The sequence below is a fragment of the Caloenas nicobarica genome, chromosome 2 (genome assembly GCF_036013445.1).
Source record: "Caloenas nicobarica isolate bCalNic1 chromosome 2, bCalNic1.hap1, whole genome shotgun sequence".
NCBI classification, from domain to species: Eukaryota; Metazoa; Chordata; class Aves; order Columbiformes; family Columbidae; genus Caloenas; species Caloenas nicobarica.
This window is the reverse complement of record NC_088246.1, coordinates 56206444-56223886: the sequence shown is the minus strand read 5'-3', so window position 1 is coordinate 56223886 and position 17443 is coordinate 56206444. Positions and strand designations below refer to the sequence as shown.

The window sequence follows — 17443 nt, the reverse complement described above, 5'->3', positions numbered from 1 at the left end:
ATTTACAAGGCCTGGCCAATCTTTTTCCCTTTAACATTTGATTTAAAACATTTTTCTTTGCTTTGATATTGTCTTTTATAAATATTATAGAATCATAGAATGTCTTGAGTTGGAAGGGACACACGAGGATCATCGGGTCCAACTCCTGTCCCTGCACAGGACAACCCCGCAGTTCACACCGTGTGTCTGAGGGCCTTGTCCAGTCTCTTCTTGAACACTGTCAGGCCTGGGGCCGTGACACCTCCCCGGGGAGCCTGTTCCCGTGCTCCAGCACCCTCTGGGGGAAGAAACTTTTCCTAATGGCCAACCCGAACCTCCCCTGGCACATCTTCCTGCCATTCCCTCGGGTTCTGTCATTGGTCACTAAAGAGAACAGTTTGGTGCCTGCCCCTCCTCCTCCCCTTGTGAGGAAGCTGTAGACTGCAATGAGCTCTCCCCTCAGGCTCCTCCAGGCTGAACAAACCAAGTGACTTTAGTCGCTCCTCATACGGCTTCCCCTCCAAACCCTTCACCAACTTCGTAGCCCTCCTCTGGACACTCTCCAGCAGCTTAATATCTTTTTGATCCTGTGGTGCCCAGAACTGCACACAGTGCTCCAGGCAAGGCCGCACCAGTGCAGAGTCTACAATATCCTACTTAGTATACAATTTCCTTTCCTAACTGAAAAATTTACAACATCATCTGCTGTCTTTCGCTGGGATAAAGTAATTTTTACATACATATATAAATAAAAATCACTGATGGAAACACATACAAGGCTAACCAGTGGTCCACCTTCCAAACTTAAGCTAGTAAAAAAATACCCAAGTCTGCGCAGCATCGGAACTCTGAAGCACGACACTAGAAAATGAATCTTCATCTGTCTATGGAGCCTCAGTGATACTCGATGACTGCAGGAGAGTCAACCACGCAATTCATACTACAGTTTCGTGTATTTCCACGAGTACATTTCCCCTCTAAAATGCTCCACCTGCTACAGATATAATCAAATAAATGGCCTTTCAATTATGTACTATTTATTTACAAATTCATTTTACATCTGTAGCTTAGCTTTCTACAATCATTATTTTAGAAGTTCAAAAGAGTTTACTTTTTACTGTATTAGTCTGTGGTATGAAGCCCAAATGCAGGCTCTTTCTGAAAACACCTCTGAAAAAAGGATAGGTGCCCCAATGGAGAGCAAGCCCATTGCTGGGACCTTTACTGCAAAGCCTGTACTAAGGTCCACCTCATTAAAGTGGTAGTAGCCTCCATGATGTCTCATTTGCATTTTAAGCAGCACTCCAAGCCTCCTCTCCACTGAATTACACAGCACTCAGGAAGCTATTGAAGTTGCAATACTGAAATGAGGCATCAGATTCCGGAACATTTAACATTGAAGATAATTCATACTTTATAATATTTTAAGGCTAGAAAGTGTAGCATGAGCTGAACTAATTGAAATTTTATTTCATGGGAAGAAATCCAACTAAATATCTTTTTCCTCAATTTGTAAATCTAGCAGGCACCATTAAATGAAAAACTACATTTAAACTGTACTCTTAACGAATCAAAAACATTGCAGCACAATACAAGAAATAGCCTCCAAAAATTAAATGTCAAACAAAAAGGGCTCATCCCCTTCTGCTTTCTAACAAATTCTAATTTTAAAAGGGAGAATGGATCGTTAACTGCAAAAAACCCAAAAAAGTGTCTGCTTGACTTGCACAGGTTGGATGAAATGGTTTTAATGAGTTACAGAAACATACCTTAGTTCTCTTAAAATGCAGTAAGTTTCTCATCCTATCAATTATTCACATAAACTTTGTTTCTTTTTTAGTAAATATTCTGTCTTTCAATGATGACTTCTAAAGCATGAATTAATCCACTTTGTGTGCATTCCTTGCATGTATTCCATTTTCCATGTTTCCTAGCAAACCTTCAATCATTGCTGCATCCTACATGGAAGGGCATCCACATTTCTCTAATGGATAAAACCATCCAATTCCACACAAACTAAATTTAGAAGAACTACTGAAGCAAAACACTGCTCTTTTCTATAGGAAGCTTATGGCAATTAATGTAGCAAATTTATTTGGACAGCTACCAAATGCAGATGGAACAGCAACATCTAGGATTAGTAACAGCTTTTTACATGTGGTCAATCACAAAAACCTTCTCTGTTCTTGCTGAAGTCCATAATAGCTTTCTTGTGTTTTCTAGCACAACCCAGTTTGCATTATGGTTTTTGCATTACTTTGTTCTATCAACAGTCTCTTCACCTTCAAATATCTACAGTATTTCCACTCTTTGCTACTAATCATCTCTTTAAAGATAGTTAACTCAGTAAAATAGTTTGTACAGTTTCTTATGGTAGCTTCTATGGAAGACACTATACAAAATAAAAGTAATATAAAAAAATATTTTGAAAATTCAAATAATGCATCATTATCCCTTAGTGTACAGTAAATATACAATTAGAGTTTTCAAAATGAATACTATAGTATTTACTCAATAGTCTGTAAGCATCTCTGGTTTAGTGTCTAATTAGTCTCTTCCTGATTACTGATTAATCACTCAGCAAACCACAACAGACCCTTAAAGTCTTTGGGATCAACAAGATTGTACCGACATATTCTGCTGATGGATATGTCAGTTCCTTGAAAAGATGTCACATATAGTAAAATGATAGCTACATATAGTACAGTCCAGACATGTGTAGGTATCACAAATCCACCCTGAAACTTGTTTTAAATTTCTGCATGCTTTAAATATTAATGACACCAGTTTATAATAGAAAAATTAATAAACCTTCACCTTTATGTGCTGAATTTGTGCTAGAGATGAATGTTCTCTTATGAAGTTTGCATGCTGTTTTAAAACCATTTATGATTTTTAAAGAACAGCATACCGGAGAGAAGGAAACATATCAATACTGTAAAATGTGTTTCCTATGGCTCCTGAGTATCAAAATCCAGCGTGTCCTAGAATTAGTTCTTTTTGGATTCAGATAACATTAGACTATACACACCAGAAAAGTACTCCTTTTCCCAAATCTTCCTCTTTTTTCCTCAAGTAAGCAAAAGGACTGTAACTTCTACAGTTACAACAAAGGAAGCACAAATTAACTGAAAATCAGCTAGGTAAACACACACCAGTAAAAGCGCATTAAGAATAATGGAAGCCTGTATTGATTTTGTTGCTGTTTTTCTTTTAACTATTCAAGAGGAGTGAAGAGCTAACAAGGGCCAGGTCAAAAAGCTCACTCAAAAAAAAAAAAAAAATCAATCAAAAGATCTCCCTTGATTTCAGCAGTGTTGTAGCTAGTAACCTATGCCATCAGAAAAAAGAGAGCAAGTGCCTGTTCAGGATCTGAAACTTTGCCCTTACATATGAAAATACTTAGAGGCTTATTAAATAGCAAGAAAAGAACACAGAAAATTCACATTAGCTTACCCCATCCAAAAATCAGATGTTTGAGACATTTTGGATCTCTCTCAGTTGCACACATAGAAGTCAACATGAAGCTACTAAAAATTTAAAACAAAGCATTTTAAAGAAAACTGTGTCAGCTTGGTAGCTGATGTCCACACAGCTCAACCACCTATGCACTGATAGAGAAGTAAATGGCTGGGGAAAGTAAACCTCACCAGCTGTGCCACGCTGAAGTCAATTATCCTTCCAATTTCACACACCTGTCTTGCTGGAGCAGCAAACAACCAGAGGCTCATTCCAGTAATGTTACCAGCAGTAATTTCAGTCTGCAAGGTTCATGGTTTAGAAGAAGAAATGGTGGGGATGGAGAAGGCTATTTACAGAGACTGGGTGTATTTCAACAAGTATGAATTTAACAGTGTTCCTCATCCAGAAAATTAAACATTTTACAATACACTTTCCCCTTTAGGTACCGTCTACTTCTGTTAGTAGGTGGCAATAATTTAGCATTAACTCATTAACTGAGGATCAGGTTCCTCTGTACTTCCTTCCTGTTGGTTCCTTTCTCCCCTCTCACACTTACATATGCAACACGCAGCTGCGGTGAACAGTCAGGAATATAGACTTTAAAATATAAGTGCTAGGAATAGAAGTTCTACTCTGAATCATTTCCAGCCCTAACACTTCTGATTTTAAGTCCGTAATAATTTAGCTATAGCTGCAGGAGCACTGATCATGATGAATTTATGTGGTTTTCATTACGCGAGTTGCTTCAGTTAAAAGGCTGATGGCGTGTCTGCTATTCCCCTTCCTCTTGCACTTACACAGCCCTGTATGCTCCATTACATTTACAGCTTATTTGCCCTGGAGTACCTTGGATTACACATTTATCTGCACTGTCTTCAAATTTGTCTACATTACTGAGGTGCAGGGTAGGATCAACATTTGATTTCTGGAGTAATTTGAAGACAGAGGTCAACAGATTAAGCCCCCTTCCCCAAAGCAGCTTCTCTTAAAACTGGCATTATAACAGCTTTTGCACAGATGCATCTCCATTTACATGCACACGCTATATATGTATGTCTTGACATGTGTATGCACATATACACGCGTGTATGTATATATACACACATACAGAATAATCCACATTGTGCATGGTACTATTCTGTTCCAGAGGAAGCAGCACTAAAAGCGGAAGGGAGGTGGGGGAGAACGGAGCAACAATTAAAACTTGGTTCTTGTGGAGAGACGTACATCTAACTCAGAAACCAGAGGTTTCTACTGGAAGTATAAAAACCAGAGAGCTCTGTAGTCTGTCAGTTCTCACATGAGCTGGGAGTCTCAGGGGCCTCTGTAGTGGCCATTGAACCTGACCTCCACCCAGGTAGGGTCATTTTAAATTTGACTCTTGGCACACACCCAAGAAAGGAAGGCATTCAGAGGCAATTTGCCTTTGTCAGAGTTCTCTTTTGTTGTCGTTTGGGGAAAATGTCACCTAAATAAAAAGGAAGATGCAGAATGGAATGAAACTCCTTTTTTTTATACAGCAAACACAGTAGACGTGCAAATGTCAGCAGTGGGAGGAAAAAGAGGGAATAAGCTGGGAGAGCTGTAGGAAGTGCAGGAAGATGATGGAGACAGGGAAAAAAGGAGCATAGCCGGAAGAGGACCAGAGATGGGAAAGGGATAACATCACCAGTAGCAAAGCATGTACAAAATATCCCCTAGGCCTATATTCTTCTTCCTAGCGAATATCCTACAACTCAGTGGGCCTTTCAGCACTGGACTGATTTCCACATAGAAGATGGAAATGAAAAACACTCTCCCCCCTCAAGATGTCTGAGACTGGTTTCCGTAATTCCCTCCTCTTGAACCACTGTGCAAGCTGGATCTCCCAGAAGCACCATACCACTCCAGAGTGGTCGACCTTCTGGGGCCTTTTGTTGAGATCTGAAAATCTCTGTGGATATGTGAATTTATTCTCCCCTACCAGCTCTCCCCCTCTCTCTTTCAAGTGTACCCTGTAGAGGAAGTTGAGATGTTGTAAGCAGACATCAAGCTGGGGTGAAGAGCTAAGGACAGATGTGCTTCACTCTTCATTTCTGTCAGGGAAGAGAGAGGATGAGAAAATTCTTCCTGAAATGAATGGAGCAATTCACACCTCTCAGAGCTGTCATTTCAAGCTACATTTACGTCTCAAGCCATATTCATCTCCATCTTGTATTCTCACTCAGCTCAGGTCATCTGACTGTGATGAATAGGTCATTTCACACCTTTCTGAAATGTCTTCTGTTTAAAGGTCAATGTCTTTTAAGTGCTATATAATCCCCATGCTTATCTGACTGCCTTGAAATCTGGCACAGTTACTGCAGGTGCTGAGTAGAACTGTTGAGCTAGATTAGAGGTCATTTGAGTCAAGAATTCCCAAGATACAGCCTTTTTAAAAAAACCCAGCATTTCTTAACATTGACCGATTGTACCAATGTTTCCTTTGTGCGCACATCTAGAATAAAACTGTGGCCAAAGAGTCTCAGTTGGTTAACATTTACCGTAACAAACGAAAAGCATCAACCGTCTCCTTGGTATTCAGAGTTCAAATGTTTTTAAAAATTTCAGCTCCACACATGCAGCAAATTAAATGCTCCGCACTTGGAGTTCCTGGCCCTTTGAGTAGGTCTGAACATCTCCTTCTATTCCTAAATAAAACCTGGGAAATCCTTTTCCTTAAGAGGAGATGGATAAGAATCCTTCTTTCTGCACTTACTAAGTGCTCAGAAGTTACACATGAATTGCAGTTAGTCCATTCTGAAAATTGGGAAAATAAAAGGTAAGTCGCACCTCTGGAAACAGTTCAAAACAGACAGGAAAAAGGGGAAGGTTAAATGGGTCAACGGATGCCTACTCTAGGCTCTGGTGCAACCTCAGCTCGATAAGATTATAACAGTATCAATAGCTTGGGAAAAAATTTATGCATATATCTACTGTGCAACGGCAGTGATATATGCAAGCAAGTGCAAAGAGAAGCAAGTATCTGCTATACAAATGGTACTTAAAATACCAATGACTTAGTGGAACAGAAAGGACATATAAACTGAAAATAGCAGCAAAAGAGGTTGGGGGAAAGGGAAGGAAACACAACTCTGGAGGCACATGATAGAAAACATAGTCACTGTAATTACTGTGGAGATGCTGAGACATAGGCCATATCTGTGAATCTTTTCACTGGCCTTATCAGCAGCAACACTCAAAGGATTCCATTACAGGACCATAATTCCCATTTATGTTTCCAAGCACATACAAAAGAGAAGGAACATTTAGGAATCACCAGATTCCTATACATAGATGCTAATTTTTACCTGCCTTTTACTGCTCAGCCTGGCACACCAAACAAGTTTGCTGACTTTTTCCATTACAACATCATTGGAAAAAAGCTGCTTTACCTCAAGTTGTGTGCAACCTGCCTGGCACAGCATCAAAATGAGACATGGATGAATGGCCTGACTAAATCCTTAAAGGACTTTCATGTTCCTTTTTGCCTTCCACCACAAAAGGAGGGGTGCATCTCCACAAAAGTGACTGTAGTAGAACCCATGTCAAGAAAATCACAACTCTTCTAAGCTGTTCTAGCTCATGTCTCCAGAAATTCATTGCAAGGTGGATAGCAGTGTACATACAGTAAGTGAATTAGAGGGTCTGCAGGTGTTTCTTTCCAACTAATGCACCTTAAGTTTATATTTTCCATGCGCTAGAAGCTGAAATACTATCAAGTAATCAGTGATTTAATTAAGGTATTTTTCAGTGAAATTCTGCCATTACTATTTTGTCATTTCCCTTCATTTCTCAAGGGCTGACATTTTTCAGCACTGAGAAACTATTCATTTAATTCTCTAAGTAACTTCAACATGAACCATATATAATTTTACAAACAACTGTGCATTAGTGAATAAAAGCAAAGTTACCATGGAATGTGTATGGAAACATATTTGACCTCCATTAGAATGCCAAAGGTGTTTGTTATAGTCAGTGTTTTAAAACCGAATGCCAGATGAATTCACAATAATGTGACATAACAGAATACTATTGGAAATGTCTACTCCAAAAATGTATATACAGCCACATCTGCACTTGCATATAAATTACACAGAAATTCAGCCTAAATGATGCTAATAAAACAGAACATAAACTCTGACAAAAAAGACATAAAGCAGTAATTGAAAGAGCAATGAGGTAATCTGATGAACTAATAGCTACAGATATAAAAACAAATTAGAATTCTGGCGACTCATTCAAGGAACAACTGTTCCTTGAACTTCATCTTACTATTCAGATATCACCCACTAAAAAAAAAAAAAGAAAAACAAAACGACCTGCATTCAAAATTAACCACAAGCAACAAGCTATTAAGTAATTGATCTCTGGATGGCAAAACAGAACTCTCATAAGGTACCAGAGTAGATCAGATAAATGCCATATTAAATTAAATAATCTCTAAGTAATAAGTCAACACGAATCACCTTTGAAACTAAGACTACATGTCAAGAATGTAAGAGCTCAGAAGTAGATAAAATGAAAACTATTCCCTTTCAAGGATTTAAAACTTATAGGAAGAGTGGGTTCATCTGTGCTATCACATTACATTTGTAATGGGAAGGCAAGTAAAGGAGGAGTTCCAAAAATTCATCGTGAACAGCTGTGCCATAATTATTTGAATATGCAAAGTAACCTGGTACTTCAGTGTTCATCAGTCAGGACACCTGAAAATGGACAGGTAAGACAGAAACAAAAGTGCAACAGGAAGAGGCAAAATCACTCTGTCTACAGTCTTTAATGCAAGGTGATTCCAGTTCTCAGTATCCAAAAAATGCAGGCAGGGGTGTGCTACTGAAACTCTTTTCTCAGATGAAATGAAAAGGGGAGGCACCTGACCTAATGCTCCTAAAAAAAAAAAATCCCTGAATGATAATTGTTACACCTTTGTTGACAAAGCAGTCATACAGCCAAAGTGTCAAAACGATGGTGTGACTTTTCTTGCACCACTGACAGCAGTAGATAAGCTGCCTCTTCTGCTCATCTCCCAAAGAATGAAGTGTTGCTGAAACCACGTTTGAGTAGCTTTACACAGATTAGGTTTTTTCTTACATTATATACATTTATCATCCTCTCTATTAAACAGAAGAGCACTCCACAGAAATAAGAACTTCTCAAACAGAATTACAAAGATAACTAAGCTATTTTAATCTCTCAAATAAAGTGTTCCTGAGCTTCCTCTTAAATAATTTTTAATTAAAGTATTTAATAGGATGATTCCCACATAGAATTAAGCTCATCTCCTCTTGATTTCAAAAGGACTGGCCCAGGGAGAATTTGGAGCACAGAGTACCACAATACAGAACCAGCAGTGAGGGAGTAGCATCGAGTGGAACTCGCCTGGATACAGCAACTCTCAGTGAAAAGTTTAAAAATCCCAGTCACAGCAAAAGCAAATGACACTCCAAGAATCTTATTTCCAGGAGCTACATTCATCCAGGAAAGCAGAAAGCACTGGTTGTTTCACTAAAATTCAAGTTAATGGTTAAAAATAAGTTTAAATGCTTTCTGAAAACATAAGACTGTGGTCTGGCTTCTTGCAAGTCCACACTACAGTGTGTGTGCAAAAGGCAGTATATTTAACATCAGTAAGTATTCTCAATACATTAAAAAAACCCAACCAACCAACACCACTCCCTCCCCTCTCAAAACAAAAGACACACACAATCTCAAAAGAGTAAAGTAAAATTTTTACATGATGAGAGCTTCTTATATGTGACTATTTGCATTCACAGATTAAATGTCATTTCTTCCCTTTTAATTAACTTACCGGGTTGATAATATGTCAATAAGTTCTTTCCTGTTCTGGACTCTGAGCGTATTAGTTTTGAATCTGGAATCCTTACTAACTTCAGCCAAATTCAGGATCTAAGTGAAAATAAAGGTAAGAAATGTGCTTGGCAGGAGATATTTCTATAGCTAAGGAAATTCATTACCAATTTAAGACAGCTTTGCAAAAACTCCTACTTCTCATTAATCTTTTAATATAGATTAGGAAATTAAGAAAATATAATGCCTCCTGGTTAATGTTACATAACAAGTACAGAAAAAGACAGAAATTGAACTGAAGATCCAAATCTTAGTTGATTACTATTAGTTAGGAGAAGTTCTTACTGTAGAACATTAAAAAGTTTAAAAGTTATTACCATGAGGTTGAAGAGATCTGTGGGATTATCCTGCACTAAATTATATGTCACAGAATAAGAAATATGACTGTACTTCCTATGCTGGACTGAGAAAAGCTATGTCTAAGAATATTTCTTTCCACTTCGGTAATTTCTGTCAAAAAGGCAAAAAAATGAAATGGTGTTTTTCTATTGAAATGTCATAGTTGTTCTTTATGATTTCTTCCAAAAGACTTAATAAAGAAAATTGGTGGTATAACCTCCAAGAAAGGAGAAATATATCTTCTATATGTAGCTCCCACCTGGCACATTAGAAATTTAACCATCATGCAAAGACAATGTGAATTATACTATAAAGGGAATTAAACGTGGATAATGAGTCTTAGAATTTTGTAGAAGCATTTATGAGATAGAGTAGCTGTGTGGACAATCAATACTTACTATATAATTTATCTATTTATGCCACAATGTATTTATATAGAACATAAAAAACCAGAATGAGTTGTGCTTTCTAAATTGAACAAAAAATATCCCAGTAACATCAGCTACAGAGGAAGGCAGAACGGCAGATTGCAAAGGAAAAGACTGTCACATATTCTCACATATACTCACTAACACACACTCTAGATCAATTTTACTTATGATGAGTCTTATAATCATTCTCAACATGCTACTTTTTTTTTACAGGGCCATTTCCAAGGTGGCTCACAAAAAACCAGTACTGACTCAAAGCTGAAGTCCCTACAGCCCATCATCCTATCTCGGCCTGCAGCTGAGCGCTGATGCTCAGGAACAGCACAAGAACAGGTCCAGTACATGTGATAGTTCCTTAATAATCACCCAGACTCCAGCCATCTTCAGATTAGGGCAACTAATCTAAATTAGGGTAACTACTCCTGCATTTAAACAGTCCTAAAATTACATTCGGCCCTTTGACGGCAGCCACAAGGCTGATGTGGCCACCGGTGAAAATGAGTTTGACACCCCTGGATTAGGGTATTTCTGAGCTGAAGGTGTTTTCTATGTATTCAACGAAGCTGAATGGATTTTTATTAACATGTTCAGTCACTCCTTGAATCCATATGTTTATGTACCCCCACATATAAGTGATACATAGATTGATCTCTCTGTTATTTGCCTCAAACCTAAAAGTCTACTAATTCCTCTGAGATTGGTTCAGGCCAAGGCCACTATAATTTAATGACTTCTCACGTTGCTGAAGTGAATAAGGATATGGCTCCCCTTCCAAGTGAATAGCGGTTGATGACTTAAAACCATCAGCTAATCAGATATTCTTTCAACAGATATTTAGATATTCAAAAGAGATGGTCACCTTTGATGTAGTTGTCACCTAGAGTGACAAAACTAAGCATAAAAACCAAGGAATCAGTAAATTGTGTTATAACAATGACTGTATTACGTAACTTCTCTGCAGATTTTTATCTGCAAGGTAACATAAAACATCAGTCTAGCATCTTCCCTCAACACTTAATTCACAGCATATTTTCTTTCCCTTCTATGTTTACGCAATCTAGTTTATGAAAATCATAACATATCGTAACCCAGCTTTAGAAAATGTTCTTCTTTTCCTGCCTGAAAGTTTAACAATAATATTGGTACCCCCTTAAAATTATCTCCTCTTTTTAATACTGCTATTTTGGAGTTTAAAACATTGCTTTAGTGAAAAAAATCATGCAAGGTTGTTCAAAGTAAATGATAGTGAATAATTATGAGAGCTTAAAACCCCAAGAAATTAATCAGAAAACTATGGTTCTATTTGATGCGTGATATGAAAAAATGATCATATGGAGTTGCTCACTCTACTGTTTTAATTAACGTTCCTGACTTTAGCTTTAACTCTATGTCCATCTGTTGTAAAGCTGCGTGTCTATATATGTTCTTCTCAATCTTTTTGTGACTAACAAATGCACATTTGAGAAGTTATTCATTAATGTGCCATTCATCTTTCTGCATCACGCTGCCAATGTTATTTTCTTAATTTTACTGTGACCACTTGGAATGAAACTGCTGTTCTCCACTTCTAGGCCTCCTTCAAGATCTAAGATGCACAGAGTTTACACTCTCCGCGTTTTGTTCCCCAACATGAGCAAACCTGTTTGCACGCAAACCTGTTTGTGTACAGCAAACCTTGCTGTACACAAAAGCTCAGCCTTCTGAAGACTCTTGCTCACTATTCCTATTTAGGCCAAAGCAGCCACACATTGGGATGCGCTTTTGTAACACCTGGCCACTATGAAATGCACTTCAGCCAGCAGTGTTGCAAAGTTTTTCTGCAATTATCAAAGTCCCCAAAACAAGCTACAGATAGTTGTCACTGATTTTGAAAATATCACTGTGAATTATTCCAGTTTTTTTCTTTCTGCTTGCCTGAAAAGATATGGTTGAAGCAGAATGTTTGCAATTGTTTACAGCTTGCGCCAGCTGTTCCATCTCTAGAGTGTGTGTCTTCAGGGCAACAGCTTTCATACAGCCTGTATTTTTAGCACCAACTCATCTCAGAAAGGTTCTCTAATAGCAATTCCAATGTTTGAATTAGCGGTCTCTGTATTTACTAAAGGTTCACTAGGGTGTTATGGGCCTTCCTGTAATAAAGTCCTCATCCTCTGCTGGCTCTCCCCCTTCACAGTGTTTTAAGCTCCAAACCACCCTCAAGTTAGCACTGAGCAAACATCTAACGGGTTTCACAGCATTCCACTGACTTCCACATCGCTCCATTCCTGGGCAATTTAACAGCCCAAATCCATAACTACAATACCTCGATAAGGGTAAAAAGACCATTCTTTTTAAAAACAAATACAGTAACTGGTTTATGGGAAAATCTAACCACTACCCAAAACTTGAACTATGTTTTCTGGTTTTTTAATCCCTTTGAAGTGCAAGCAATCATCATTTTCCTGTGTTCTGTACATCCTACTCTCAATTCTAGAAATACCAGAACACCTTTATAGGGATGAAACAAAAAACCATCAGCCTGCAGAGTAGGCCCAATATTCATCTCAGTTTTAGTCCTACATATTCTGAGGTAACACAAATCATAGAAATGTTGCCTCATCCTCTGGGGGCACCTTTCACTCCTTACTGATTACAGAGGGAGTATGTATTAATAGCAACAAATCACACCTAGGTCTCTCAGCTGTACTCTGAAGTGAGGTGAACGTATGGGCTGAATTTTTAGTGCCTTCCAGCTCACACCATGTTGTCAGAACCTACTGAGCCAGATCTTCAGCTCTGCCTTACTCAAGGATGGCAGGATGACTGGTGTTTGGTAAGTAATTCTTCACTTCAGGTGACAAAACACCAAGAAGACATTCACAGCTATGTCCTGGGACTTTCTGGAAAGATTTTCTTTATGAGACAATGAGCCTTTGATAAATCTGAGTTGTGGCAGGCAGACACTTATTCAGTCATTACTCTTCATTCATATTAAGATAATGACCACACTGTAGTGACTGGATACCTGTATGAAGAAAAGCCATTGAGCAAACTTTGAAGAGGTTAACTGGCTACTTATTGAGAGAGCCAATTCAAGCAAGCAAAACCAGACTCCTTCAGATAGCAAGGTGGGGATATGTAGTGCAAAATGCACTAAGACAGAATTACAACTGCACTGCCTTTTTAATACATATTTGAGTTATTGTTTGCGAACATCCATAGAATTTTGAAATATCTGACATTAACAAATGGAAGAAAATAATGCTCAATTTCCTGAGACTGCCAGCTCATTTACAGTGTGATTAATTTAGACTAAATATCCAGGTTTCCAGAGAAAAACCATAATGGCAGGAAAAAGGTAGAACTCTCATTTTTAAAAATGCTGTCTAATGCTATATGCAAAACTTCTCTTGTCCCACCTTACATATTACTGGGGTCTTTTGTTTGGAATGTTGCTACACTTAAGAGCAATTGTTTCCCTATAGTTTTATATATATATATATATATATATATATATATATCTCCTCCTCTTTTAAAAAGTATTCACTGTCCAGGGAAAAGCAATTCCAGACATTAAAACAACAGGAAAAGAGTATGAGAAAAATCCAAATCTATTTCATTTCCAAGCTACTCGCTGTGAAAACAGAATTGCCAGAGTACCTTCAGTTCAAAATAATGAAGATACCAGATTTTGAATGCAACAGTCCTGTTTGAAGATGTTCTTCAATGTCATATCTCTGCACCACTTCGAAGTCATCCCACAGACCTGTAATATTTATTTTCTAAGAAGTCCGCAAGTTTCTCTGTGAGCACAGACCAGCACATACTAGTGTTCAAAAGGACTATGCACTCAGCTACGGATTAAGGTGGCACAAGAACCATCCATCCCCTTGCTCTGCTTCATTAACAGCTGTACCTACCACATATTTTATGGAGAAACAGCATCACATTTCTTCATGAAAATGGCACCAGTGTGACATCCGTGACATTCACCATTCTAGAACTGAAAGGCTGTTAGCTTGCCCATTTTTTAGCTAATTAGCTCTGCAGCTGCACAGATTTCAAAAGGGGTTCAGCAACCTCAAGTTTGGGAACTGAAGTGTTCTGAATATAGAGACAAAGCACAGAACCTGTATCAGTCCCCTAAACTACCAGCCAGAAGCCCAGGGTTAGAATTTATATTCACCACTTATTTTCACAAAACAAGGGGGAACTAAAAAGCCATCAGTAATTATTTTCCTAGTCAGAGTGGAAACTGTACCACATTTTTGTACTGTCACCTAACACCTCATTACCTTGCACACAGTGACAAACTGATGATCATTTCCAGCTCCCACCACGATGTAGCCATCCTTGGTCTTAAAAGCCTGGAAAAACAAAGATAGGTGATAAGCTATAAAGTATTAGCACATCTTCTAAGTAAAAAACATTGTAAATAATGTTCAAATCACTTCCTTAAACATTTCCATTCAGACCCAACCTCTAGTTCTGTAAAAGAGGCTCAAAGTCATCCACAAGGATAGATATGGCCCTTTTGAATGTTTTTCCTAGAGTTCTTCTAGAGTTTTTCTAGAGTGAGCCATTACTTGGTTAATAGATTATTTACTGAAAATGTGTCTCAAGGCACCCTGAAACTTTGCAAATGTGTCCCACAGTCACAGGGACTGAGAAGGATTTACAATGACAAGTTAGGGACTTCATGGGGATGAAAGGAATGTGCTGCACCTTTCCACCTCTTCAGCTGGAGACCACTGTCCTCCTTGGTCTCAACATCAAGCTTCTAGAGAAAATGGGACTTTTTTGAGGATTTTTTAAAAATCTTTTTTTACTTCATGACAGTGGCCTTACTGGCACATTTCATGGTGAAGAGAACATTTAACTGAGTAGGACATAACAGCTTTCATTTCAGCCTAAATCATATCCGTTTAGATTTTAACTGGAAACAAAATCTCTGGTTGGCATCATCCTTGATTTTTACCATTGTGTCAGAGCATCTTCTAAAATCAGACAATGCAAACAGATTCCCCTTTCCTCCACGCCACTCCCTTATACAAGGGTGTGTAACTGCAGTTTCAGTCATACATGTTATAACCACAATTGTTGCAAGCATTTGGGAAAAATTCTTTTGCTATTAATTTGACTTCAGTGCAAGAGGCCAGCACAGGCTGGTGCACTAATGGTGACAAGGCCTTGTGATACTTTCTTACAGAGAACGAAACATATCTTCGTTCTCAGAAATCAATTTTTTTGTTAAGCTATCATGTACTGATCTAAAGGTGTGAGTTCTTACTATAAATTCTGGAAAAATATCACACAAATATAAGCCTTTGTGTGGGAACACTTTAATAATGAACAGTCTTCTCGTGTCACTGTGGCTTATTCTTCTTCACAAACAGGAATATGCTATTCCAACTTGCAATATTTCATACAGATACAACTACATCCACACTAAGACTTTTACCATCTGGTATAGTCAAAGCTTTAAAATTGTATGTGGAAAATTATGTCCACTGAAATACAAGTAACTGCACATCATAGATAGGATATTAATTGTTTGCTCTCGCTACATTTCATTTCCCGGAAAATAGGATTGATCAGTGATAAAGTTTAGCAATTTATTTTTCACACATTTAATTAAGCACTTCAGTCTAAAATTCTTAGCAAGTAAGATTAAATTCAGCAAAAATTAAGTCCCAAGAATGCAAAAAAAAGTCCCACTGACTTGGCTTCAACACAGTAAAAGTACAGAAGCATGCATAATGTAAATGTACTGCATACTCATGCTGAGGAAAGTAATGAGCATAGAAAAAAATTGGGAAAAGAATACAGAAAAGGAAGTTGTATATGAATGCATATACATTTTTTAGATATATCCGTTCATGCAGATTTCTGTCTAAAACAATCATGACAGACCCTGATCTAAGAATATGTAAGACACTTCTTTCCCACCTGCCACCCCCCAGCAAATAAATGGCTTTTAGCAGGAATAGCTACGAACTAAAGCTGTCAGTATAAACTAACCACCTTTAGTTACAGGCAAGATCTGTTTTCCTAATACCTTGCTCAAATCCTGACTTGTGTTTGCTGATGCTCTGAATTCTAAAACCAGCCACACACATTTCACACAAATTGTGGGGTATTCTGTGTGCATATGTAACACAATATAGTTTTTATTGGTGCGACCACCTACAACTTCCAGTAAACACAAATTAGAAATTCTTTTACACATTCTTTTAAACTCTGAGTCTGGATGCCTGCTACAGATTGCAAAGACTAAAATATTTGTCATACGTACTTATATACAAATCCCCTTCGTACTCCAAGATACATTTAAATTGGTAGTACGGGCAAATCTTAAAGACTTTACTGTTTATCAGCAACTTCTTTTGAGACTCGCATCTCTGCAAGAAGACTGCAATCGCACAAGAGCTGCACACCACTATGAACAACGCATCTGTACGCCTGGGCTGCCCATGCAGCAGCGGAAGTCACTCTAAATTTAAGGGCCCGGTTATTAGCATTTGTGCTTCAGTTGCTTTGCGGAATGTGTGGGAAAACTGATTATTCCTAATTGCACAGTATGTCTAAAAAGCTAAAACAACAATCATGTCCTCCTTACACAACAAAAATGGTATCGTAATAAATGCAGCAGTGTCTTTTTCCATGAAGATTAACTCAAATGTCTTCGGCTGCTATTTTAAGCTTTTTGTTACAAAACAGCTGATTATTTGCCCGTCACTGCTGCTGATAAAGCAGAAACTTCCAAATGTTATTAGCACAATATTGATGCCAACATTTAAGGGTGATAACAATGGTTTTATTCATCACCCATAAATGTACTCACACTACAGGTTACAACAGGTTACTGTCTGGTCACAGAAAGCTTCACATCTTATTATACAAAGGAGAGTAAGGGCAAAGTGCAGACAGATTTTAATGAGATTTTGTTTTGATAAACTGCTGTCCATCACATCGAATCATTTCACATTAGCACAATAAAAGGCACTACACACACAAGGCAAAAGTCTTTTTTCCCTTTCCCTTTTTCTGAAGAATTAGGTCTTCTGATAAGATTCTTCAGAGCATGAGCATGATTTAACCTGCGACTCCCATGTGGTATCCTGAGCAACAGGACATCATTCAGTGAAGACAAGAAACAAAAACAAGACAAAAAAATTAATCCACATCTTATTCACGGAAAATGCAGAGACGGATTGCGTAGCATCCAAAAACATAGCTTTTCAGAATGGTGTGAAAAGCTTGGGGTTTTCTACGAAGATAATCTGTAAACTCACACTGAATTATACATAGTACATGACAACATCATACACGTGTTCAAAGCCAGATCTCAAGGTCCAGTGTGC

At 38.0% G+C, this 17443-nt stretch overlaps 1 protein-coding gene across 1 annotated transcript in view; it reads right to left on the bottom strand.

Moving 5' to 3' along the window:
* SUGCT (succinyl-CoA:glutarate-CoA transferase) overlaps window positions 1–17443 on the bottom strand; it is a 409784-nt gene that overhangs the window by 268923 nt on the left and 123418 nt on the right. Inside the window, exons 10-11 of the mRNA XM_065629417.1 lie at window positions 14375–14446; window positions 9272–9369 (exon numbers count right to left, since the gene is read on the bottom strand). Coding sequence (XP_065485489.1) covers window positions 9272–9369; window positions 14375–14446 — 170 coding nt within the window. The remainder of the gene's footprint in view (window positions 1–9271; window positions 9370–14374; window positions 14447–17443) is intronic.